The sequence below is a fragment of the Ambystoma mexicanum genome, chromosome 13 (assembly GCF_040938575.1).
Source record: "Ambystoma mexicanum isolate Mex_15411 chromosome 13, UKY_AmexF1_1, whole genome shotgun sequence".
In the NCBI taxonomy this organism is placed as follows: Eukaryota; Metazoa; Chordata; class Amphibia; order Caudata; family Ambystomatidae; genus Ambystoma; species Ambystoma mexicanum.
This window is the reverse complement of record NC_090938.1, coordinates 576780286-576807541: the sequence shown is the minus strand read 5'-3', so window position 1 is coordinate 576807541 and position 27256 is coordinate 576780286. Positions and strand designations below refer to the sequence as shown.

The 27256-nt window shown below is 45.2% G+C and overlaps 1 protein-coding gene across 6 annotated transcripts in view; it reads left to right on the top strand.

Moving 5' to 3' along the window:
* The window catches only part of ABI3 (ABI family member 3), a 331848-nt gene that overhangs the window by 65552 nt on the left and 239040 nt on the right, over window positions 1-27256 (top strand). For all 6 annotated transcript variants that reach the window (XM_069634398.1, XM_069634396.1, XM_069634393.1 and 3 more), the window contains one exon: window positions 24586-24753. In XM_069634398.1, the coding sequence (XP_069490499.1) occupies window positions 24619-24753 (135 nt within the window). In that variant the 5' untranslated portion in view covers window positions 24586-24618. The remainder of the gene's footprint in view (window positions 1-24585; window positions 24754-27256) is intronic.

The window sequence follows — 27256 nt, the reverse complement described above, 5'->3', positions numbered from 1 at the left end:
TCCGGAACCGGAGATGGTTCTCCTCAAGTTTCAGAATGGCAGGGAGGCTGTTCCAGAGGGAGGCCCCAGCCGAAGACAGAGATCTACCCCCAGCTCGTTTCTTTAAAAAAAGACTGACCCTGAAGGAGTTAGAGGTAGAGGAGTGAACAGCTCGAGAGGGGAGGTATTTAAGGAGGGATGGGTGAAGGTATTTTGGACCCAGGCCCAGAAAGCCTTGTGGACAATGCAGATGGTTTTGAATTTAATCTGTGCGTCCACTGGGAGCCAGTGGAGAGATTTCAGGGCTGGAGAGATACGATGCCAGGTCTTGAGGCCAAGGACAAGTCTTGCAGCCCTGTTCTGGATGAGTTGTAAAGGGTGGAGAGTAGAGGCAGGTAGATTTAGAAAGAGGCTGTTACAATAGTCCAACCTAGAGAGAACCAGGGCACAGGAGACAGTGAACTTCTGGGGGAAGGAGAGAAAGGCAGCGTACCTCTGAGGAGGTGCAATAGGAAGTTTGACTTTTTAGATACATTAGATATGTGGGCGGAGAAGGAAAGCGTGGAATCAAAGATGAACCTGATGTTCTTAGTCTCGCAGGTGGGGGTAGGAGGAGGGCCAAGGGAGGCCAGCCAGAGAGTGAGGGGAAAGGAGGGCGAATTTGTACCGATGAGGAGGATCTCGGTCTTGCTTGCATTCAGGCAGAGATCGTTGCCGATACACCAACCCTGAATGGCAGTTAGGCAATCAGAGATGAAAGGAGAGGAGAGGAGGAGGCCGAGGGAAGCCTGAAAATGAGTTGAGTGTCATCAACATAGCACTGGAAATTTGAGCAGACCATGGCAATGCAGTGGGCGGGGGTTGCCAGGTGTATAAAATGATAGCACTTTTTACAGATTCTCTGCATAGCATCGCTGGACTTGTGGTACTCAGTCTGCAGGGCTGCTAAGGGGAGTTTTGAAGGTTTCAGATAAATTGCAACTTCGCCAGGACATACGTAAGGGAGGTTTTCCACAGGCATCCATTGGACCAATATATTATTTACCATAGGATTCGTTTTTTTTCTGGTACATTGCTGACTTACTCATTGAGTTATTTATTGAAAGTTGCGCAAAAATAGTTTGGATGGGCCTTATGTAACAAAGAGTTCTGGCCAATGAAAGGGAGGAGGGAGATGGGTGCATTGATCTTCATGGAGTGATCGAAGAATACCAGGTCACCATTTCCCTAGTCCCACAACAAGTCTGCCATTAAGGAGGGCTGTGATGGCAGAGGACTGCCTGTGGCAGCCTGTATCGAATGAGAGGACTGAATAAGGTGGAGAGCAAACCAGGTGCACAATGTCCAAAGCCAGCTTGGAATGGGAGCTTGGGTCAAGAGTTGTCTGACCATAGTTCGTATTCTGTGGTTTCATTCCCACAAATTGCAAAGTGATAAGCTACTCCATGGTAGATTTCATGGTGATGGGAAAATAGGTCTATATAAAGGGGTCCGGGATGGGAAAGGGGGCGGAGAGGGTGTGGCTAGGTGGCAGGGTGGGACATAGTGGTTTTGCAACAGTTTCAATAATTTGTGTTGGTTCATTTTCAAGCAGGTTTGGGACCTACCTAGAGCAGTGAGGAGGAAGTGGTTGTGGTCTTGATGGCTGATGGCATATGTGAGCTAATGGACGTGTTATTGTTAAATCTACCAGAAAACCATTGTGTATTATTGTGCGACTGTTATGTGCCATTAAGAAACTCATTGCTTATTCTATATTGAAAATGGTTACATTTTGGGAGCCATCTTGCTGAAGTCCAATACTTGCTAACACTCAGTGATGCTAGCAACCTTTTGTAAATGTGCATATTTTTAAATGCATCTTCATGATCTTTTTTTGGTAATTAAGTGGAGCGGGTAGGAATTATAACAATTGTATGGAATGTTGGTGATGAGGAGTATGGCAAATGGAAAGTTGAGGAATTTGCATGGATTGGGGTATAAGGTATATTAAATATTGCACTGTGCTTCTTCGCACAATGTGTTGCTGTTGCTCACTTGCACACATGTTTAATTGGATTGTCCATGGAATTCATGTATATGTATATTGTATGTTTTTCTATTTAATTTATTATATTAAATGTACGCTTTTTCCTAGAAATCTTTGTACCATATTTATTTATTTATGAATATTTGGTTATTTTCGTTTTTTCTTTGTTTCTGTCTATTTGGACTCTCCTCCGGTCAATCAGTTGTTTCTACTTTCCAGTTCACAGAGGTTCTCAGACCCTCTGTCCAATTTGGCTTATTTACCACCTTACTTCCGGTTCCTTTGCAGGTGGTTAAACCAATGAGCGATAGGCAACGTCATCACAAAATCACATGATCCTTAACAAGAACTGTTTTGAGCGTGAACGGTTCTTGATTTCGTAGCAAAAACTTTGGCTCGGCATTACATGAACCTTTACACTGGTGCAACGGCAATTCGCAGTAGCACTGGGGCCAAATTGCCAGAATGCAAAATATATGTGCTTTCATTGCATTTTTGCACCAATGCAAAATACTATGACTGGGGAAACATTAACGGGACGCAAATGTTTCTGTAATGCGACCCCTGATCTTAATGTATGTTAGATTAGATTGTTCCAGTCCCTTGCTAGAGTTACTTGATTGAAATCCATTGCCCTAGATTACCTCGTTTTAGTCTCACGCTACAGATGCCTTGCTCTAGTACATTGCTACAGTTTTCTGTATTTCCAGTTCCTATCCTCAATTCTTGCTTTCCCTTTTGGGTGTTTAGTGTTTGGTAAGGGCTCTATAGCATCCTCACCTCTGTGTATTCTTTTGACAAGTTCCACCTGGCTGTGCCCCCTCTCTACAGTGCTGTATTGCTTCCCAGCTATATGCATGCTTTATCATTTCCATCCATACATACATGCTAGAGTAAAGGCAAAGGACAAGTGGACTCCTTCAGTGAAGAGGTATACAATAGTAGGGTTGATCTAGTTTAGAAAGATGTAACAGACGGCGGGTGCTCGAGCGCCCGAGAAAGATGGCCGCCGGGTGAATAAGCTCAGGCAAACACGGGCAGAAAGCGAGACAATTTACTGAAGAACCTGCACTGCGTGTGACGAAAACGCATTCTATGGAAAGACAAAGATAAAGGCCCATGATTATCGGAAAAATGAAGACAAATATGGCCGGACCAGAGGGAGAACCGATGCTCCGCATCGAGCAGCCAGCCGTCGCTGCGACCGCAATATGGCACCTGCATAACCGTCACTTCTATTTAGCAGATCGTGCAAGGAAAGGGACCCTTATGCCACAGTGACAGCCCTTGCCTGATGTGCCCTTGCCACTACTAAACCCAAACCCTAACGGCTCAGCGCGTATTGGGCAACCACTCCATCAAGACCCACAGGTACTGTGCAACGGTCCCCGACTCGGTCAACCAGTGAACGCAACCTGGAGGCTGGCGCATAGAAGCAGCAGGAGGGACCGCTGAATACTCTCATCTCCAGCGGGCACCTGCGGTGCCAGCAAGCATTGGTCAGCGCGGTCGGCAGAAAGAGTAGCAAAAAAGAGGGACAGCACACAGGAGCTGGAACGAACTACACGCCAGAATAAAAGGTAGGGGAACAGGGGAAGGCAAACATGGCACTAGCTCCCTCCAAATGAAGCCCATCCCAAACCCCTAACCTTGGCCTGAACAAGAGTCCCTGGAAGGAGCAGGGGACCGCCATTCTAAAGGAGGCAAAACGTCTACAAGCAGCATTAGCAACTGCTCACAAAACCAAGTGACAGCAACTGGGGAGTAAGACAAGACCGACACTTTCAAGGGGGCCCCCCGCCTCAGCAGAAAACACAATAGGAGCACACTCCAGGGCCACAAGTGGGGCACACCCATACCACGAACTGGATTACCACTTAGCCAGCAATTTGCATCCCCTGCCAACTAGACATTCCACCAAGGCTGGTAAATTTAAGGTGGAACACACAAGCTGGACGTTCTTTTTGACCCCTCAACCTAGGGATACACTGGGCCGCAGGAAGGGCAAAACCAACGGCAATCCACAACCACCATACCTTCAGGGCATGGCAAATACTACCTCGACGGACACCACTGCTATTAACAAAGAGGTTGAAGCAAACCCAACGGAAGCCTTACTGCACCACACTGCAAACCAACAGCCTAAAATGGATGTCCAAAGGCAGCTACAGGCAATCTTAGCAGAGATGAGATTAATAGGCCAAAGGACGGAGGAGACAAACAACATAGTCCAAGAAATCAGGAGGGACATACAAGAGGTTCAGATGCGATTAAACGCTCAAGCGGACCGCACCACGGACAACGAACAGTGCATTTGAGGACAACAATGAAATGACCACTACAGAAAGAGACGGACTAATCAGAGAAGTACAGCGCCTAGGCGCAAAGGTCGAGGGTCAAGAAAACCGCTCCCGGCACAACAATTTACACATTGTCAGCCTACCGGAACAGGTAAAGGGACCAGATCTGGAGGCCTACACATACCACTTTCTCAAGGAGAAATTGCTCATCGAAGACCCGAAAATGTATGTGATCGAGAGGGTCCACAGAGCGCCTATCCCGAAACCAGCGGCAGGGGAACGCCCACGCTCCATTACAATGCGCCTTCTCAACTTCCAGCATAAAATGGCCATTCTACGGGTTTACCATGCAGCAGGCTCAGTCCAAGCAGAAGAGGCCAACATCTGCATCTTTAACGACTACTCGGTAGAGGTCTCCAGAAGAAGAAGAAGAAGATTTAACCCTCTCTTTGAAGAGCTAAAAACATTGAACCATGAATCTTATCTAATATTTCCGGCCATGTGGTGCCTCCAGCTAGACAAGCAATGGCATTCCTTCGACAACCCTGAAGGGGCATGGCGCTTCCTCCAGCATCACAACATTGTCTCCTTCGAATTCCCAGCAGAGACAGAAAATGAGGCGCAAGGCCGCCACACAGAAATATCACACTGGCACCAACAGCAACGATCAAAAGGAAAAAGACTGTGATCTGGCAGACGACCAGAGGGCCCTATCAGGAAGGATGCAAGACCACTGACCTGATATTCAAACTTTCGTGGCTCCTCCTCAATAAGACTACCTTCCCTGCATCAGATCCTACAACCGCAACCATAGTGCCACCAAGATCAAAGAATAGCAAAAACTCCCGATCAAACGATAAGCATGCAAGATCAGAAATGTCTACCATGCGTAACTCTTTCAGCTATTGAACATGGCCAATAAGTGCGGGTGATATACCAATGGATAGCTCATCACCCCGGGGGATCACAGGCCCCCACCATACTACTACACTTGTTTATATCCTTTTATATTTTCAAACTCTCTTATCTTCGTATCTTTACCCTTTCTATTCTCGTTCGAACTACCAGCGACTCCTAACAGGGCCACGGACATGCAAGGGCTGTGGGGGGATTGACTGGACTACTCCCCCCTACACTCCCCCTGTTGCATAGGCTAGCTCGACCTTGAACTGGGATAAGGTTTATTACCCCAATGTTAACGTTAAAGTTTCAAAGTTGTCTGTTTTGGTTGCTGTTTGGGAAGTCACTCCACACACGCAAATGTATGTCACGCAGGATCAACACAACAGGAGACCATAATACTCAGATATCCAATTTCGGTCCAACTTAATCGCCCTCCTCCTACAGACAAGAATGTGCTTATATATTTACGCTTAGTGACTCTTAACGCTCAAGGCATTGGCCATCCTATCAAGAGAAGGAGGATACTTAATTATCTACGAGACCTGCAATCTCTACATACAGGAAACACACCTTGATGCTGGAGAATCTGGGAAACCAAGCCGGGGATGGGTCGGTATAACCGCTCACTCCCCACACAGAGAGAAAAGAGGAGTATCTATCCTGATACACAAACGCATCCCACTCCATACTCTACCTACAATCTCAGACACCCATGGCAGATTTGTCCGCTTACATGGGCTCATACAACACCGTCCAATAACCTTTCTCAATATATCTGCGCACATGACGGACACCCCATCTTTTTTTAACGCATATGTTTGCAAAATGCGCACCTCTGCTAGGTAAGCTTACCATTGTAGGGGGAGACTGGAATACAACGCTAGACCCCATGATGGACAGACAAGGCGCAACCCAGAGGCAACAATCAACCCTGCGTAAATGCACAGCACTACGAAATCTAACCACAGATTTAGGCCTCGTAGATATATGGCGTGCCACGCACCCGAACCGCCGCGACTTGACTTTCTACTCAAATCGCCACAGATCCTACTCTAAACTTGACTACTGGTTCGCCCCCAAATCCATTCTCTCATCAATACAACAATGTAAAATATTGCCCATAAGAGTGTCCGACCACGCACATGTGATCCTCCATGTCCTATTCCCGGGTGCTCTGCAAAAGAGACCGACATGGCGACAAAATCTTAGAGCACTGAATTACCCTGACTTCAAAGAACACCTTGAGGCTGATATCGACACATTCTGGCAGACTAACCTGACGGAGGAATACCCTACAATTACTGCTAGGATGCCTTTAGGGCATACCTTCGAGGACAATGTATCTCTAGATGGTCTTACAAGCTGAAAAAATGGCGGGAAAAAGAAACTTGGCTAAATAACGACATAATACGAAAAGAGACAATACATAAACGCACACGAAGCCCCGAAATACTATACACCTTGTCCGGCTCAGGGCAGAACTCAAACATATCTCAGGCCAATGGGTGAAAACATCATTGTCTAGCTGGTCACAGGCCTATTACCAAGATGCAGATCGCCCTCTGCACATGATGGCCCTTGCTCTTTGTACCAGACAAGCCTCCCAGTGCATACACAATGTCCAAGATCAGGAAGGGACCCTCCTTGCGACAGAGACAGATATTAACAACTGTTTCGCCAAATACTATAGCGAACTATGCAGACACCCCAATAGACTCATTCCTGGCATGCCTCCATCTCCACAAAATAGACCCTACCTACGTTACCAAATTGGACGGCCCGATCGCAACCACAGAAATAATGTGAGCCATCGGTGCCCTAACGGCAAGGAAGGTCTCGGGACCTGATGGCCTTCAAATAGACATTTACAAAGAATGGCTGATCGGCTGGCCCCCATTCTGGAGGCAATCTTCGCAGAGGCCCAAAATAGAGGCCAACTCCCTAGCTCAATGCTTACTGCCAACATCCTAGTCTTCCACAAAAAGGGTCGCGACCCTGAAGATTGTGGGTCATATCGCCCGATCTCATTGATCAATGCAGACGCCAACATTCTGGCCAAATGTCTGGCGCAACTAATTGAAAAAATCCTCCCCCAACTGATACATAAGGACCAAATCGGTTTCATCCGGGGCCGGCATTCAACAGACAACGTCAGGTGACTGCTACACATAATAGTTGGACAACATGACCCACATGACAGTGTTCTAACAATCTATGCCGAAAAAGCATTCGACAAGGTCAGATGGCACTTAATGTTCAAAACAAAACACTACGAATATACGGCTTCCCATTATCGTTCTTAACTTTGGTGAAATTACTATATACAAACCCCACAGCCACAGTGACCACCAATAACTCACCACAACCCCATTCGAGCTACACTCCGGCGCTAGGCAAGGATGCCCTCTATCCCCCTCCTATATGCGCTTTCCATCGAACCACTGGCGGAAAAACTCTGCAAAGATCCCGGATGAGAGGGCGTAATACTAGGGGATGAGGAACATCGAGTCTCCTTATACGCAGATGACCTCCTGCTATACATCAGTAAAAGACAAACATCTCTACCACAACTGCAATACCTCCTACAAACAGATGGCCCCATGACAGGATACAAAGTTAATTGGTCAAAGTCAGAAATCCTACCGCTCAGAACAGATCTACCTTGGGACCTAGGTGGATTTGCCCCATTCCACCTCCAACTACACAACATTAAATATCTGGGAATTCTAATTGGCCCCTTGTTGGATACCATCATGGAACTGAATTACCTCCTAACTCTCCATTAAATAAAATCCGACCTTGCCAGATGGAACACTATACCGCTGTCCCTTGTAGGCCGTATTAATGCATTCAAGATGAACTCCCTCCCTAAACTGACATATCTAGCCATGATGCTTCCATGTTCACCATCACACCAGATATACAAAGACCTAGACACATGCCTATCTAAATTCCTCTAGCGTGGCAAAAAAGCGTGACTCCATCTGGAAGTCCTCTAGGCCACTAAAGAGGACGGGGGTCTAGCAGTACCAAACTGATGCACCTACTATCAAGTGCCCAAGTATTCTGGGCCAAGAGAGGGCTCGATATGAGTGACATGCCAAGTTGGAAGTGCATAGAATTGTCCCTAATGGCCCCCTACCTACCACAGGAAATTATAGCCATCCCTCTAGAAAAGATGCCCATAAATATATGCTCACACCATCTACTGGGCCCCACACTGACACAATGGCCAAAAACGAGAGCGCTCTTGGGTGCGGATATACGAGCCACCCGGTGTGGATTAGTGTAAGGGCAATACTGTCGATCAGCCTGGAAAACTCTCTACACCCTAACCAAGAATCTATTTGGCCAGGGGTCAAGATAATGGAACTATATGATGAACAATCCCCCATCGATTTTCAGGAGGCCAGACTGGCTATGATACTATACCATACTAGCGGTAATACGCTCAACACAACCGAACAGACACTGACAGCATACCCATCATGGGGTGAGCTGGAAATGGAACAAAATATAACTGCATACCCACTTCTATGTGCTTTTTACACTATATCCACCCTGAACAATACTAAACGAATCCAGATGCTAGCGACATACTGGTCCACCGACCTAGCAACACCAATTGACCTGGGGGATATCTATGGTTTCTTTGATGCTATACCTGCAATGTCGTATACTATTCACAACAGGGAGATCCAATTTAAGCTGGTACAGAGATTATGCTATACACCGAGCAAAATGCATAGAATGGGGCTCACACACACACCCTCATTCTGGAGACACTGCAGGGAATTGGGCACATTAGGACATGTATGGACCTGCCCGAGGATCCAATCATTCTGGCTAAAAGTACATAATTTCACCACCGGGATACACGGGACAACCATAGACTTAGACCCGGGCCCAATGCTATTCGGGACTGGTCATGAAGATTGGCACAGTGATCCGTTGACTAGGAAACTAATACACACTGTTCTTTTCTCAGCTCGAAACATTCTGATCCAACAGTGGAAAGTAGACATGACCCCAACGACTGTCCCTAGCAACCAAAAAGTATTCACTAGAATGCTCTGTTTTAAAGCGCCACAACAAACCCACACAAGCAGTTCAACTGAGGACATTGATAGATACCTACCTCTGAACTATACGTGATTCCACACCACTTGCGGCACAACTTAGCTGTACACCTATTGACTGACTCTCATAGATGCATACTTATTCACACTCATTTATTATGCAAGCTGGGGGGATGAATAAGGGGAGGAAGCCACCATTAGGGTGCCAAGAACAGGGTGGGTAATGGGGCGGGGGGTGGGAGCAGGGCAAGCTAGGAACTGTAGGATGCAAACAGGATACGCCATAAAGGTGAATATCGATTAACTGTACTTGCAGATGCAACATATGATGTCTGTACGCCTTATTGCTTCTTGGTTTGTTTGTTATAAGAAATTTAATAAAAAGTTTCCACAAAAAAAAAGAAAGATGTAATAGACATGTGTCAAGTTAGATGATATCAACTATGGACAATGTGCGCTGCTCGAATATACAGATCGGCCAGGTGGGCTGCTCAAGTGTAAAAATATGGCAGGTGGACTGCTCGGCTATAGGTAATTGACAATTTGACTCATTCACTATTTACATGGGCATGGTGTACTGCAATGATATAGGCAAGCATGAGGTGGGCTGCTCTGGTGTAGCTGGCCAGGTGAGGTGATGGGGCACATGTGTTTTCCAAGTGATATATCTACACCATAGGTTGGCTCTTTTCACATATATAAGTTACTGGGGTGGACCAGTACGCTAATCGAAGAGTTAGAATGGAAGGGACATTTCTATACTTGCCCACCAGGTAATGGGAAACCCTTCTGATTTGCTCATCTTATCTAACTGGCAATGATGTATATTGCTTCCCAGCTTCCACTCGGAGAGAAGACTTGCTGGCTGCAAACTACTCTTGACTACGTGTTCTGATCTCACGATCCCATTGAGAAAACCTGCTGAGGTTAGGGTTCTGATGAAGGAATGGCTGCCTTTAAAAGAGGAAGAGTGTGAGCAGGCTAGCGTAGCTGCAGTTATATTCTCATGCCAGTGGCAGAATGGCCGCTAATGAACAATTGAATTATCTGGGTAGGAAGAATGCAAGGACAGCCTAGATGTTAAAGGATAGTTCCGGGACTTTTTTTTTATTGTTCCTATGGTTCGGCCATGTGTTTTTAAGCATAAATCGGTAGATCGTAGAAAACTTTCCTATGGACCTTACCCGACTTTTCGTCCATTAACGTACTCGAAATCAGCAGCCATTTTCCGATAATCCTATCATTTCCCCCCATTGCCCTGGCTCACCTGCTTTTGCGGCACTAAATCAAATCCCCCGCCCCTGAGCCTGACATCAGCAGACGCGTACCGCCCATTTCCCAACGCCAAAGCACGTTTCGTGTCAACAATCGCTGCGCCTCAGCTAATGAAGTGTCGCCATGGAAATGGCAGGACGCCTCTTTCCTCAATAAGTATAAACACACCGTTTCACAACACACAGCAGCAGATTTTCGATTCCATTCCTCTCTCTGTGTTACTTTGAGTATTCTGTGACTCGTTTCTGTGCTCTGGTCAGCTACCTTCGCCGCTTCTAGGCCTTGTGAACACCTGTACCATCTCTGTAAATTATTTTACTTTCTTTACCACACAATGGCTACAATAATGCCGTATATGTACGAGCCCGAGTACACCGAGGAGGAACTACTGGAAAGGCAAGCACGCGGAAACGATGGGGATTCGGACGGCAGTTGGGAGGACCAGTCAACGGATGAAGAGCCTGGACCATGTCGCATGGACGGCGTCTCCACCTGGTGCACGTGCAATCGGTGCAAGCTAATGCCAACTGAGGAGGAGAACTGCTGCTGCCGTGAAAATTCCGGGTGCTTGGCCTACATTTCGGAAGGCGAGCCAAGTCCGCAATGCATCACCGAGCTGCCAGAGTTCAGGGAAGCCTGCCTCTCACGGACCGTGTTGAGGATGATGATGGTGCTTATGCACGAACTTCGCGGCACTGTTGTCCGCGTAATCCGAGTAACGAGTAAGTATACTCTGGTTGTGATGTCAGTGATGCCACTACTATGTCATGGTCGTCTCCCACATATAAAATTACATCTACATATCATTCGAATGCATGTAAATTGGTTCCATATTGTGCATTTTCTAGATAGAATTTTTTTCAAAGCAGAATGACATTTTTTACCTGAATCGACAGTGATACGAAAGTTTTGTCATTTTAATACAGTTTGCATCTTTCATTTTCACAGGTGGTACAGGCTGGTGGCCTATCGTTGCTTCACTTGGTGGCTTCACGGGAGGCTCGGACACCGCGTTCGGAGAGTAATACCTGCCTGTGCGGTACTTGCCATTAGACAACATTTCCCCAGCGACAGTGGACAATACCGCGGATTTTCCCTGGATGTGCTGCAACCGGAACTTTACAATGTGTAATGTTTATTATTTATGTTCAATTGAAATTAAGATCTAAAATAAAACCCAACATATAATTTAACAATGGTTGTTTTGATTTTTTAAATGAATCTAGTGTGTCTCCATTGAATAGTCTTCCTGTGCCTTGTCTTGTCACACCACATGTCTCCGGCCAGCATCCTCCCTCACGCAGGCCGCCCACCTTCAATCCACATAACCGTTGAACCCATATGCAGCAGACATACATATGTTATTTTGCGGGTTGGCATCAAGCCTCCCGGCCTTGCCTCCTCCCCCAAAAATACTTACCAAACCACTTTGTTCAAGCGTTGGCAATAAAAGGAAGGCCGTTGGATTTTATTGACACAAAACATGGTTATAGGTAAATAATCAATATGGTTGATCATAATAAATCATCCTTTTGGGCACCGGGTACAGAGATGAACCCCTCTGGCCCGTGCCGCCTTGCCACCACAGGCCAGCCTGCTGCTGACTAACTGCCTAGGCATCCAGGGTCTCCAGGGTGAACTGCACCCATATATTCTCCTGGGAGGGTGAGGTATTTATAAACTCACCCCCTGCCTTCCATGTACTAGATCCTGCAGCCTGCCTCTTACATGCAGTTAGATGGCCTCTCCTTGGTGAGGCCCTGCGGCAAACGAGTCTTGTCTGCACGACCACCGCCCCAATCCACACCCCCCCGCCCTATCAAAGGCAGTTCGCACCGGGGTACTTGTGCTGGCAAGTGGAGCTGTGAGGGAGCGATAAAGGCCAAGAGGTGCCAAAGACCATGTACACTTCAAAGTGGTCTATAGAGCATGGGTTGTTGTTCCCATGTCTACCTCCAGACCCCGTGTCTCCTGCCAAGCATCCCCCTCACGCTGGACGCCCCCCTGCAATCCACATAAGTGTGTCTCCATTCACGAGTCTTCCTGTGTCTTGTCTGCACGACCACCGCCCCAATCCACCCCCCGCCCTATCAAAGGCAGTTCGCACTGGGGTACTTGTGCTGGCAAGTGGAGCTGTCAGGGAGCGATAAAGGCCAAGAGGTGCCAAAGACCATTTACACTTCAAAGTGGTCTATAGAGCATGGGTTGTTGTTCCAATGTCTACCTCCAGACCCCGTGTCTCCTGCCAAGCATCCCCCCTCACGCTGGATGCCCCCCTGCAAACCGCATAATGCCACGACATATACACGTCATTCATTCACAAACACACCCCTGTTTCGAATCCTTTATAACCCACTTCATATTTCTAATGAGCACTTCTTTGCGCTTTGCTAGTCAACCCGTGAAGGTGCTGGTTATCTGCTCTTCGTCTCTGTGAACTTCCGTGACCACTTCGAGGAAACTCCTCAGTTTGCAACCTGTGAACTGCTCCCTGTTCTACGACAAGAAACTACTCTGATCCCTGCATCTAACTGTTTGTTCGTCAAGGTAAGGCCATGTACCATAATCATTTTGCGTCCAATTTCTTTTCGTTCAAGACAGTACATGCAAGGAACTAGTCACATGTTCTGAGTTTACATTGGTATTCATAGAGAATTGTTGATCTTTACTTTTCAGAACTTTCCACAATGCCTGCCTGTTCCATTGGCGGTTGCCCTTCGAAGACCCATAATAAATCTGAAGGTACTATAATGCATGTTTTCCCTAAGACAATAGATCAGATAAGACAATGGGTCCGATATTGCGGATATCCACCGTCTGAGCTTGAAAGTAGAGTCCTAGAAGTCTTTGCGGACAAGAGGGGTGATCGATACCGCATCTGCAGCAGGCACTTTACCTCTGACATGTACTCCACATCATTGCTAATAAAGAAGAACACACCGCGAGCGAGGCGAAAATTGCTCTCAACCGCTATTCCCACTCTATTCGTCCACATCCCTCCACTGGTGAGTCAAGTTTACGTATTTATCTCTCGGCCTTGCGGTAGTGTGTAGCATTAGCTAACAATAATTTCCCCATTTATGTATCCACTCAATATGAAGGCGGAAGATTCTCCATCCGTGTCGTTATTGCAGTCACTTCAAGCGCCTATCGGGTAATCTTACTTGGCTATTCTGCCACTGACTTGTTTTAGGCATGTAAATCAATAGTTTTAATTTATCGTGTAATTATTTTACCTAATGTTACACCTTTGTACTCGTCCTCTAGTCTTTGTTTTCAGTTATAATTATTGTTATCCAAAATAATGCAAGTACTGTCTTTCAGGGAGATGCTGAGGAGTCCAACGTATTGACGACTACCGTTGATGTCACTCAGATGCTCGAGGTACGTTTCCGGACAGTTCCATCGATGGAGATCATCAGATCTTGCATTCTTGTAGCGTGATTGTTACACACAATGTTTCTTTCGTTTTTAGCCATTGATATGTCCTTCTGTCGTCGCCCTCCTATGTGTCTTCTTTTTTCAATATTGTGTTCATTACTAATGAAAGTCCTATGTTTCAGGGAGTCGATGGAGCATTAGTCCAAGAAGAAGTGGGAGCATGCAGTTACGGGTCAGCGCAACAGATTGCAGAAGTGTGCACCGCAGTTACATCGTCCCTTGATGTTCTTATGCATTTCGAGGTATGGATACTGACAGTTCGATCAAGCGAAATCATATGACGTGATTACATCCGCTATACTTCCTTCTTTATTAACGCAAGTACTATGTTTCAGGGAGATGACGGACCTTCTTCTACAAGAACATCACCCCTAGTAGTTGATGCAGATCTCTGGGTGGTGACACTTCCAACGATCGAGCAAATCGAATCATATTTACATATCCATTATTTATTTTAGACAACTGATCATTTGTGCAGGTCTATTTAGATGAGCCGTTGACGCCTGCACAAAGTTTCTGTTCTTTTTATCAAAATAGAAAACCATACTAATGAAAGTTCTATGTTTCAGGGAGTCCATGGAGCGTCAGTGCGTGATGGATGTGCTTATAATGAAATTTAGTCGTTGCAGCGCAAGAGGAAGTGGAGACATGCACAAACGAGTCGGAGCAACAGCGTCCTGATGTTGAAGTTCGAGGCAAGAAAGTTTCAAAGAAAAGAAAGCAAAAGAAGGTTAGTGTCCTGGTCACTATATTATCTTGTTTTTCACTGTTAATAGTTCAATACTGTAAGTTGTGTTTAAACTGAACATCCCTTTTCCAATCTGTCCTCTAGTTGCGAGTGGGTGTACGAACTAGATCTACACAGACAGTGAAGCGAACGAGAGATGTTGCTTGTCAAACCTTTTGGCAGGGACTTGAGACTGGAGATGCATCGTGCCAATGGGAAGAATATGAAGTGATTGACAACGGAGCTATACCACCACCAGCCATTGATAGTGAATGTCCTCCTGGTAGTTCGGATGCAGTCGGAGATCAATTCACAGAATCCACACCCGCAAAAACTAAGACCGCGAGAAAGTTGAAGAAATTGTCTTATTCACCCATCGCCGGAGAAGGAACAGCTGTTGCAATGGAAGAGAATGAAGTGGACTACAATGAAACACCATCAATATCACTGAACATAGCGGAAGACGATATCAGAGATTCTATCTTTCATGTGAGTGACATGTCCTCAACGTTACAGGCCGAACCAGCTGGGATGCAGAGTGACAGTATAAGGAAAGAGGCCAAATTCATTGTATTCGATAGTTGTTTGATTGATATTATTATTCGGATGAAATGTGGGCATTCGGTTGGTGGGGAAGTATGTGGGGAGCCATTGATTAATATGACTCGTGCAATTCGAGGCACTAACCTTAAAATACATGCCACCTGTACAAAATATCATCCTTTCTCATGGTCTGCACAACCCATGCTGGGACAACTGCCAGCAGGCAATCTACTTTGTGCAGCGGCTGCACTTTTTAGTGGTTCAAGTTTTAAAAAGTTAGAGTCTTTCTTTCAGTTTGTGGGAATCCATTTCATTGCGAAAACTCAGTTCTACAAATACCAAACCGATTATCTATTTCCAGCCATTAGCGAAGCTTGGAGAATGGAAAAAATGTCTATTGATAGTACATTCGCGGGCAAACGGTTCAGGCTAGCCGGTGATGGACAGTGCGACAGCCCAGGATTTTCAGCCAAGTACTGCACCTACCACTTTCAGGACATGGAAAGTAAGAAAATTGTGAGTTCGGTGGTCGTGCAGGTGTCACAAAGTACATCCTCAGTGGCCATGGAGAAAGTTGGCTTTGTAGCATCATTGCAAGAACTACAATCGCGGGGAATGGTGATCGACCTGATAGCCACGGACAGACACATTTCAATTGCCAAGACAATGAGAGAAGAGTACAGAAATATAAATCACCAATTTACCGTTTGGCATCTTGCAAAAACAATCAATAAAAAAATGTCGGCTGCAGGTAAAAAAAAAGAAATGCAAGGTATTTCACAGTGGTCCAAGTCAATCAGCAACCATCTTTGGTGGAGCTCAAAAACATGTGGAGGGTCGTTGGAAATTCTACTGGAAAAATGGCGGTCAGTAATGCTACACTGTACCAACGTTCACCGTTGGAACACAAACCAATATTTCCACAATTGTGAACATGGCCATTTGTCCACAGAGGAGGCACGGAAGAAGAAGTGGTTGATTCCTTCATCACCCACTCACAAAGCCATTGAAAAGATTGTATTTGATAAAACTATAACAAGAGATTTGAGGGGACTCACGGAATTCTGCCACACAGGAGATTTGGAGGTGTTCCACAATATGTGCCTAAAGTACAGGCCAAAACGATTGCATTTTGGCATGGAGGGCATGATAAATCGGACTCTTCTAGCGTTCTTGGCACATAACCATAATGTTGGCCGTCAACAAAGTAGGACGACCGGAACTTTAGGGACGCTTCGCTACAATAAGGCCTTCACTAAAAGAAGTAAACAATGGGTGATCAAACCAGTGTTTGAGGATATGCAATATGAGTTTATTGAGAGACTTATTGTTGACGTCCTAGATAGGCACATAAATGGAGTTGTGAACGAACCTGTGCAGGGGACAACTGCATTGCCACCCAACATTGCCTCTGTTCCATGTCCACCTAAAGAAGAGCTCATTGAGAAATACACATCACGGTTTAAATGATTGTAATTTGATTGTCTGTTCTCTCGAGTCTCCTCATGTCGCAGGCCCATTGAATATGTGTATCTATGTAATGTGTAAATAAAAGTGATTGCTCAGTGTACATGCAATGTGTCTATCCAACCTTGTTCATTTGCGCATTAAATTAAACCAAACAGTAATATAAATCATTTTTCAAAAAATATAGAATGTCTCCGTATTTATGGTTCTCTGGGGCTGCAAAGCACGCAGACAAAATGCAAAGATGGAGTGTAAATTTCAAGTCCTGTGAGATGGCCTTACACTGAATGCAGCTAACTAGGAATGTGTGCTCGTTGAAAGTGAAGGTCAGCTGCTTTGATTTTTTGCTCGGGTGCCGGAGTGGCCCACGACTCAGTATAAGGTTCTATTGTTATTTGACCTTGACAGGCCGGGACCATCCCGAAAGACTTCTTTTTGGGGGTGTGGGGCAATAACGTAAGAAACGATAATGAATATAATTTCAGAAACGAAAGCCATTTCATGTTCGTTCATTAGAAGAAATAACGTCGGCATAGAAGGAGTGGTATTTCGGGGCTGCCCTACGCACAGACACAATGGAAAATGCAAATATAATGCAAGTAACTCTTTAGATGAGTTTATACCGCAATTTAATTACTATACAGTAGCTTTAAAGACGGGTTAAGTTGTACTTGTTCATTCTATGTGGCATATTGTTTTGTACCGCGCACTATCTTGAGGAGAACCATCTCCTTTTACGGAAGCACCTCAAAACCTTCCTCTTTGCTTCTGCTTTCTCTCTCCCTCTCCCCTGCTACAACTGGTCCACTGTCTGCGACCTCGGTCCTGGGCCCTTCCACTCTCCACCTGCACTGCCTCCCTGTCAACCCCTGCACTGGGGGACTGTCTCAGTATCCTACAGCCCCCCCTTGACGTATAATACCCAGTTGCACTGTCCTAGCTATGAAATAATTTCCCGACCTAATATATAAAATGAATAATTTTAATAAAGATCTGATGGTGAGACTAATTTAATTTTTTATGTTTGTCAAACAGGTACATCATACATTATTGTCTGTGTCACGAGTACCAGACACCGGCGGATGGGTTTTTCAACCGCCAGTTGCTTCTCCGCGTGAACAACGTTACCACCCTGACCATTTTATGGGACGATCGCCAAGTACAAGTATGCCCTTACGCGGTACTAACAGCTAGATGCAACATACAGACCGTTGTGGTGGCCTAGTGCCTCGTTGTTGGAACAGCCATGCGATTATCAGTGCGACCGCTGAATATTCAAATCGCTGAATATTCTCAAAACATTTGATGTCAAATAAATGTACTTTGCCAAATGTACAATCTTGCCGTTTGCTTTTAAACCACAGTTTCATATTCCGAATTGTGGCGCTGTATTGTGAGATGATCTAAGACCCTGTGTACAGCAAAGGAACATCGTGTGCCTCAAAACAAACTTTTTGGAACGTGAGCAAATAAAAATGCAAATCGCTGAATATTCTCAAAACATTTGATGTCAAATAAATGTACTTTACCAAATTTACAATCTTGCGGTTTAATTTAAAAGTACAGTTTCATATTCCCAATTGTGGCGCGCTGTGTTGTGTGAGCTCATCTGTGTTGATTTCCTGGTTCTGTGTGGAGTCGCGTAGAAGACGCCTGGGCGCGTTTGCCTACGCAGCTCAGTCATGTCACGGATAGAGGCGAGGAATATGAATGTTTTGATCAAGTCTGTTTCAGGGGCGGGGGATTTGATTTAGTGCCGCAAAAGCAGGTGAGCCAGGGCGATGGGGGGAAATGATAGGATTATCAGAAAATGGCGGCTGATTTCGAGTACGTTAATGGACGAAAAGTCGGGTAAGGTCCATAGGAAAGTTTTCTACGATCTACCGATTTATGCTTAAAAACACATGGCCGAACCATAGGAACAATAAAAAAAAGTCCCGGAACTATCCTTTAAGCCTATTTTGTTTCTTTGTAACTGAAAGAAGTTGCTGGCATAGAATAGATATGAATGGGAGGTAATTGTAAGACGCCCTAATCCACCAGAAGCATTTCACTTAACTCATAATACATGCAGGTTCATTTTAAATACTGCCTGTTTCTACCATCAAACCCCATTGTGAGGTATTTACTCCATAGAATGTTTTGAAATGTCTGCATGAAGTCAATACTGCATGATTAGAGGTTGGAATAACAGCTGTAAATCAGACCTATTACCCTATTTATCTCCACCCCAGAGGTCTATCGAAATAGCCCCTCCTCACTTAAAAGTGGAGGTATGATTCAGAATAGATCATCCGTTTTGAAAGGGGGACACTCAATCTCATGGGTACTCATTGTATAGCCCCTGAGACGTTTTGGACTACAACTGCCATCACCCTTCACCACTAACTATTCTGGCTAGGCCTGATGGAAGTTGAAGTCCAAAACACTTGTAGGGCCACATGATAGTTTCTTCTTTGGTGAGAGGGTGTTGGTATCTGGAAAGACCCTGACCTTCAATGGAAGACTCTATCAGAGTACATTCTAACCAGAGTATGAGGAGACTTGAACGAGTTACAAGTGTTATCCCCTGAAAGGGAGACCACGCATCAGATTAGAACAACCCCCTAAAAGTGTGAACGAGAGTGGGGGGTATCATAGTTAATTCTCTGAGGATACAGAATAGGGGGGATTTGCCAGGATGAGGATACAATATTTCTCAGGTTGAATCTATTTCAGAATCATTTCTCCTTGGAAGAAGATATTTCAGAATGAAATCTACTGGAGAAGATTTTTGAACAAGAATCCAGGTCAGTACTTAAAGGCCTCAGGGCATTCAATTTAGGGCGGGAGTGACATGCTAAGCAATGTTTACTGCACTGCACATTGTCTTTGTGGCTTTGTAAATCAGCTGAAGGTTATTTAAGCAATAGAACTCGAGGAGGGAGGGAGGCATTACTGGTCTGGTAATACCCCGGGCCTCAGTTACAATCCTGATCGAAGCAAGGGTCACTTGGGGAGCGCACTTACCTTCATCGCGGTAAGGGAAGAGGGTGGCCTCCCGCTCAGAGGAGGCTCAGAGCGGGGTCTTTCCCTGTGTGGTAAAGACCTCTTTCTGGGCCTCCTCATTGGCTGGGAGACCACCACACCCCCCTCGCCTGTTCTAGTACCTGACAACTATAATTATAAATATTCTGTCCACTCTGCAACAATCTGCACAGCCTGGGGTCCAGGTTAGACACTTTCGGGTGGGTGGCACAATTTAAAGATCTGCCAGTACAGAATGCACCAATCAGCCACTATTGTGGAGCTCTCTCGCCAGCTAGTATTCATCTAAAGCAAGTCTGAATGTTCCAAGGTCTATTTGTTGCACGATATTTTATGATGTTGAAATGTCTATTGCTATTACATTTAAAAAAAGCGGGATTACCTACATCAGTGGTCTGCAACCTGCTTCTCTCCAGATGTTTGATCGACTCTCATGGTCCCTCCCCATTGACTTTGTTGTTTAGGGCTGAAGAGAGATGTAGTCAAATACATCTGGAGGGCCCAGGGTTGTAGACCCCTGATCTACAAAGAAGTCCATTATAACACCCCCATATCAAACCATTTGCTTTGATGTGTGCACTGTTTTACCCTGGAAAAGAAGACATAGCACATAAAGGGGTCCACCACTCTTAATGCCTGGCATATCATCTGTAGGAGTACCCCTACCTGCTTCACCTCCCTCTTTGGGAACCTAGAGGACAATTTGCAGGATGCCCTAGCTTGATAATGGACTGTACAACATGAGAGCTCTCTCACAAGGCTCACCTTTAACCCCAGATCAGTGCCCAATGCAAAGGTTCTCTTTCAATGTTCGCCTTTGATCCCCAATCTGAGTGAAGTTTGAGGGCTTTCTTGCAAGGATTGCCTTCAAGCCCAGGTTAGAGTACAGTATAAATGGTCTCTTTCAATCTTCACCTTGGTTCAGGGTCCCGAGGCCACCTGTTGAACTGCGCCCTGCCAAAGAATCTTGCATTTTTAGAGACGAACCCCTGCACTCGCACCACTCATCCACACCGCCAGCACCTGACCCTCCTATGAGCTCTCCCCCTTCGCGTTTCCTTCCCTTACCGCTCCCGCTCACTTGGCCATCGCCTTTACGCCTGCTCTTCCTGCCTTACTGGTGCCCTACGGAATGATGTCATTCTGCCAGTGATTTCTGTGTCAAGCTTTTCCCAGCGGCCTCCATAGCGTGCAAAGGTTGACCTTTAACTCCAGGTCCATCTATTGATAAAAAATTGCAACATTTATCTTTCGATGTCTATAGTAATCCATAAAAGCAAAATACAATAGGTTGGTCTCTTTCAATGCACTTTTTCTCAATCAGGCTCTCTTCCAACACATACCTTTAATCATAGAGCACACAGCAATGTGAGGGAGGCTCTTTTTCGACACCTCCCTTTAACCCATGTCAAGGTACAATGCTAGGATCTCTTTGGATGCCTATCTATAGCCCTGTTCCAAAGTGCAATGCAAGGACTCCCAAAGCTGACCTTTAAGCCAAGTCCAAAATACAACAATAGGGTTCTGTCGATGATCACCTTTCACCCTGGGTCACAAAACAGTGCGAGGGCACTCGTTCAATGCATACCTGTAACACTCTGGTTGTTATATTAATAAAGATGGCTACCCCACCATGGCCATTTTATGAATCAAGTGGAAGCCTCTTCGACAAAATGGATTTACTCGAGTCTTAGAGTTTGGTGGAATAAAATTTGGTTTAGGAACCGATCTGTCTTTACAGCTGTGGCATGTTTAATTGATTTCAAGAGCATCCAATCATTGGGGAATGCAAGTTTGATCCATTGGTTTGAGGGGGGGGGGGACTTGTTGAATTCTGGTGCTTCTGATATGATGTATCTAGTCCTTTCCCTTTCTTCATTTATATACAAAAAGGGGCAACTGCTTAGTTAGGTGCCATAGTATGCACTTATGCCTACACATAAACATGCAATTGCAGGCAAATGTACTGTTTATGGGGGCCCAATGACACGACTGAACTAAATATTATGCACAGGAATCTAACAGAAAGACTTCAAGGGTTAGTCTTGATGTGTTTAGTGACACTGGGGGTTGTGACCGGGTCAGATGCCTAATCCCATGAATCGTGGATGGGCACCCCTCTCAGCCTGGAGTGGGAGCCCTACCATAGGGACTCCCAGAGCCAGACTTGCCCCAGAGGTGGGGTGTGGGAGTTGGGAGGGGCCAACGTCATGAGCCCCCAAGTATGAAATGAGTACTACTGTTGATCATCCCATACCTGCACTGCCCAATGCTGGCCAGTTTCTTTGTTTGTTCCATAAAACTTCCAATACCAGTAGCCCCAGTGGTGGAACAGCCAGTGAACAGCTTTGACCCTAAGAGAAACAGAACAGCGAATTGATCATTGAGCAAACCGTGCAGCAGCCTGAACAAGCCAAGCCACTGCACGGCCCGCACAACCACAAATCTAGTGCTAGCCAGTGCACTGAGCACTTCAGCATTGTTCACACACTCAGAGGTATTCTACTCACCTGCGAGCGAGGGGGAACTCAGTGGTACTCTCACTAAGCCGGCATCGCTAACTGGCCCGAAATCCCTCACACAAACTGAGACATCGAACGCTGTGAGGGTCCACACAACATGTTTTAAATGATGGTCAGAACGTATTGCCATGTTATGTGAAGGGCTATAACCAGCTGATGCATAGATTATCTGACATTGGTGTAAACCAATTTTGGAGCGTGATATACTCAGGATCCTCCACAGTTATTTCGACTGCAATATATCATGTTTGAAAGAATATTTGAAGAAAATGAATGAGAACCAAGATTAATAAGCATTTACTACATTATGTAATCAATTGTATTTTAGTAGATTGTTTTTGTACTAATCATGTGTTGAGTTTTTTATTCTGTTTAGATTGTACTTTATACTGTATTTAACACTTATTTGACTGTGTCTAAGGCTTGTTTTTAGCCAAGTACACTTTAAATAAAAATAAATAATCATTCTTTGCCTAACCGCGCATTAGGACACATAAAGGATCTATTAAAGGTGTCAATGTGTCTGTCACTTTAGTAGGCAAATCAGGAATGCCTCCTTCCACGCTGCCATAAGCAATGTAAAGTTCGACATTTGTAAAAAGAAAAAGTCATATCAGATCTATTGAATTCAAATTGTGCCTATGCTGTGATAAACAGTGGCTGAGTAGGAAAACACACCATGCCCCTCCTAAACATGGCCTGCGAATTGACACTGGTGTTTTGTTACTGCGTGGGTTGAAAGTTGCTGATAATTCCTTAAGTTCTTTCTGCAAAATTCTCCCTGGCAATCAGGATTGCGATCTCTTCCTAGGATAGAATTCCATTAAGTTACGTATTTACAATTCCTGCTTAGGGCAGTTCCATGAACAGCGTTTCAGGACTTCAAAGGAATCTTACCATGAAGATTGAATTCACCTGGGCAAGAGGGTGTGGTTCTCTACAAACTTTTTATCAATAGTCACCCATGATTGCTTTAAATGTTGCAAATACATCTATCCATGAATGAGGTTTTTTCTCCAAATGTTTCAATACACTTTAGTGATTATCTGGTCTGCGATCATAGTTTCATAAATCTCTTTCGCACTGGATCCTTTTGTCTGGAAGTGGATGGACTGGGAAGCAAAATCGTTGCAGATTCCTCTGAGGTTCCAATGTAAGATCGGACACGCTTCTGTGGTTGACCTCTCCATTTCTTTAACCCTCCTTCTCCAGGTTGAGTGTGGGGTGGAGTATCTAGCACTCATCTTGTATCTGAGCTATCATATTTTCCCATGAGATTGTTTTCCAAATATGGGAAGGGAACTACAGCAGACTGATCAGGCACCAAGCGACTAGGCATATTTCATCCTGCTCCGCTTCAGAGTCTACACTCTTCACAATGCTTCCCTGGGAAAGCAGATGGGGGTAGGGAAACACATGCACTGAGTAGGTGATGGTAAAGTATGGGTCCACAGAGCCTTTGGCTGCTAAGTGTAGTAGGCAGACACATAAAAAACTGTATTGACACGGTGGTCTTTGTCTTACACTAAATGCTATGTCCTTGCAAGAATTGATGTGCATTTATAGGTATTACCCAAATTGATCGTTTACAAATGATCGTATGGTAAATCGGGCTGAATTTGGCCAGCACCATTTGATCATTTGTAAATGACAGCTTTAGTGACAGTGGTAGTGACAGCTTTAGAGGGTAGTAGGGGTGTCCCCCCGCATCCGGAGGTTTGGAGGCTGGGGACAGGAAGAAATAAAAACAAAAAAAAAGAAAAGCGGACCTTGCAGCTTTGGATCTGACCTGCGTAGGAGGGACGGATCCGACGCTGCAGGGTTAGAAGAAGAGCAGACGGTGAAAAGGTAAGTATGGGATGGGTGGGGGAGTGCAAGGGATGGGTGGGTCAATTCGGCCGTGAACAATTGGGTCCTGGCCAAACTTTGTACATCCCATTTATAGACTGGTGGATAGTGGTTTGCTACATTCTCTCAGAAACGGGTGCCTAAGACTTAAAGTACGCACATATATGGGCAAACCCGGTTTGTAATGGCGCAAACAAGCCTTTTTCCTGGCTGCAGGATCCAAACCAACTCTCTGACTGGACTTACCCATAGCGCAGGGGTCCATCGTTCCTCCAAACTCTCAACCCCCCATGTCTAAGACTTAAAGTACCTATACTTATGGAGGTAACCTACAGTCTCTTGCTGATTTTTCTTTGTTGAGCCCATTACTTGTATGGCCATGTTTGGTGAATGCCAGACAGATGATCTCTCAGGCAAGGGTCTTAACCTTTCTTTCTACATTTAGGCTCAAGATAAACAACAAGCGCTGCAGGAGACCATGACCTTGACCACCCAGTCATTGGCCAGCGTGGCGTATCAAATCAACAGCTTGGCCGGGAACATACTGAAGATGCTGGAGATGCAGGCCATCGAGCTTCAAAGAGTGGAAGGGACCATTTGCTACATCTCCCATGTAAGTTCTTCCACAGCCTCAGATGGAAATGAACTGAGCAAGATGGCAGCCTGCGGCCACTTGCCCCATTTATTTGTGTAATAGTTGCTGCACACACTATGAACTCAATCATTGCTGCCTAACATCTGCCTGGATCTTAACTGGCTGATGGACTAGAATATTGTTGCAATAACTAACACAGTTCTTCCTTCTTTCTTTCCTGGTGCGAGTGAGACCCATAATGCCTTCCTGCAACAAATACCTTGATCCAAAGCCTTATGGAGATAGATGTTACTGCCATGAAGCCAAGACGCCTACTCAAACCTTAGCTCACACTATAAAACCTGCTCGGCCTATTGCACAATTGGTATTAATCCCAACTCACAGATCATCAACATTCTTCCTCGATCGATGTTCGACAGACACCAGCATTGCCATTCACACCCAATCCCAGCACATGCAGGCCTGGCCCTACCTCATTCCACAGAGGTTGGCTGCTACTTGTGATAACAATACACATTGCATTCCCAAAGCTTTGACAGATTCCCTACAATATCTTGGAAAGTATCTCCTGCTCCAGTGCAGCTGGCTATAATATCCCCCAGATCAGACTAATATCCCTGCAACACCGTTGCCCTCCATCAACAGTCCATACATACCTTGCCTTTCTCGCTCCATGGCAGTAATACATTACATAGTTATATTTGCAAACCACCACTACACAGTTATATTTGCAAACCACCACAGATACCTTTCCTAGCATTATGGATGTGTACAAATTATAATGTTGACGCTTTGGAAAAGAATGGCTTAGGAATTTGTCTTACTGGGGTACAAGGAAGTCCAACGTGGCAGACTTAGTGGGACGCCAATAGTAGAGGCTGGCTTTTTCAAAGAGGCAAGGGGTTCAGTTGTAAATTAAAAATGGCTGCTATGTTTTGTTTTAACTATTTATTATTGTGCATGAATGTCAACAGTAAGCAACCTCGAAGTGCCCTCCAAAGCAATGGGGCAAGATATGTAAGGTGGGTCTCGAAGCTTTAGCAATTAGCTATTTTGTGTGAAGAGGTATGACTTTATAACTCATAAAAGTCAAGGGTTTCTTTCAGAACCTGGCATTCGTAAAGGGATAAGTCCACACTTGAGAGCCGTTCACTCACTGTGCCCTAGACCCTGAGGCCCACCTCGCGGCACACTCCTTAGATGAGGATGGTCCCCTTGGATGTCCTTCAAGAACCAATGCTGGTTCCTCCTGGTAACAGTAACTGGGTCTAGTCCGTCGTAGTCCTACTACCCAATTTTAAAAACCCTGCGGCAAGAGATCATAATAACCAGGCCCTGTGACCTACAAAGCACCCATTTCTAATCTACAACTGCCTGTCAGTTTAACAAGAGTTGCTACTGTCGACTTTTTCATGCAACTGCTGCATTTCCAAATATCTGCAATGTTCTGCCAATTTCACCACACCTGCCCCACTGGTATTCATTTTTTCGGCACTGCTATAATTATAATATAATTATAATTATTCTTTTATAACGTGCTTAATACCAAATATTGGTTTCTAAGTGCTGGATCAGGATTCAAACCTGTGTTGCACTGCGTTGTCTTGCTTCCAAGACAAACCCTGAGCTATCCGCTTTCTTCTATAGAAGTTCCATTGTTTCTGTTTTCTAAAATAGACACACTTTTGCTCTTTGCAAATGTTCTCGCATTTAGAGATATTCAATTGCAACACGCTCAATACAAGACCCTTTTACATTAATTCGCTTTGTTCTTGCATACATAGTTTTATGAACTGGCGAAGGGCTGGCAGAATGGATTGGTGCCCAAGGATTGCACTTGTGGCCACCTACATTTCTCCTGCTACGCCTACACTCATGAAACTCACAGCCTTTACATGAGCAGTCTCCTGAGTCTGTACTGCACGCACTGTTGGCGATATCAGTGGCACAGCAAATGAGGGTAGCAGCACCGTGTAGGGGTCAACTGTTGAACACTTTGCTCCCTTCTATCGAATGCATTTTGTTTTGTAAGATTGGAATGTATTGACCTCGTTTATGCCTATTCTAGGTATTTGCCATCCGCATCTCACAAGTTCATCATGCTCAAAGGCTGTGTGTTGTTATTTCTTGTAACATCAGTAGGGTCAAAGGTCATGCAATGTCATCAGAGAGTTAAAGGATTTCTGGTGTTACATTCACAAATCCTATCATTTTGCTGAAAAGCGGCTAATATCCTACATTCGCACGCGGGAAAGGCGGACTGACCAATCAGAATCTGCCTTTCTGCGATTCTGCATTCACTGCCGCCGTGGTAGGAAAAAAAAATAGCCACGGCCATGAAAATAGGAAAGGGTCAAGGTCCCTTTTGGGATGATGGCAGCCATTTTTGAACGTGTTTTCTATAGCCGCCATCATTCGAAAAGGGACACAGTCCCTTTTCTCTGTTTATTGCGACTATTTTTTTAAACCTTTTTTTTCATTCGGACAGACCCTGGGAAATTCCATGGCGGACATGGCGTTT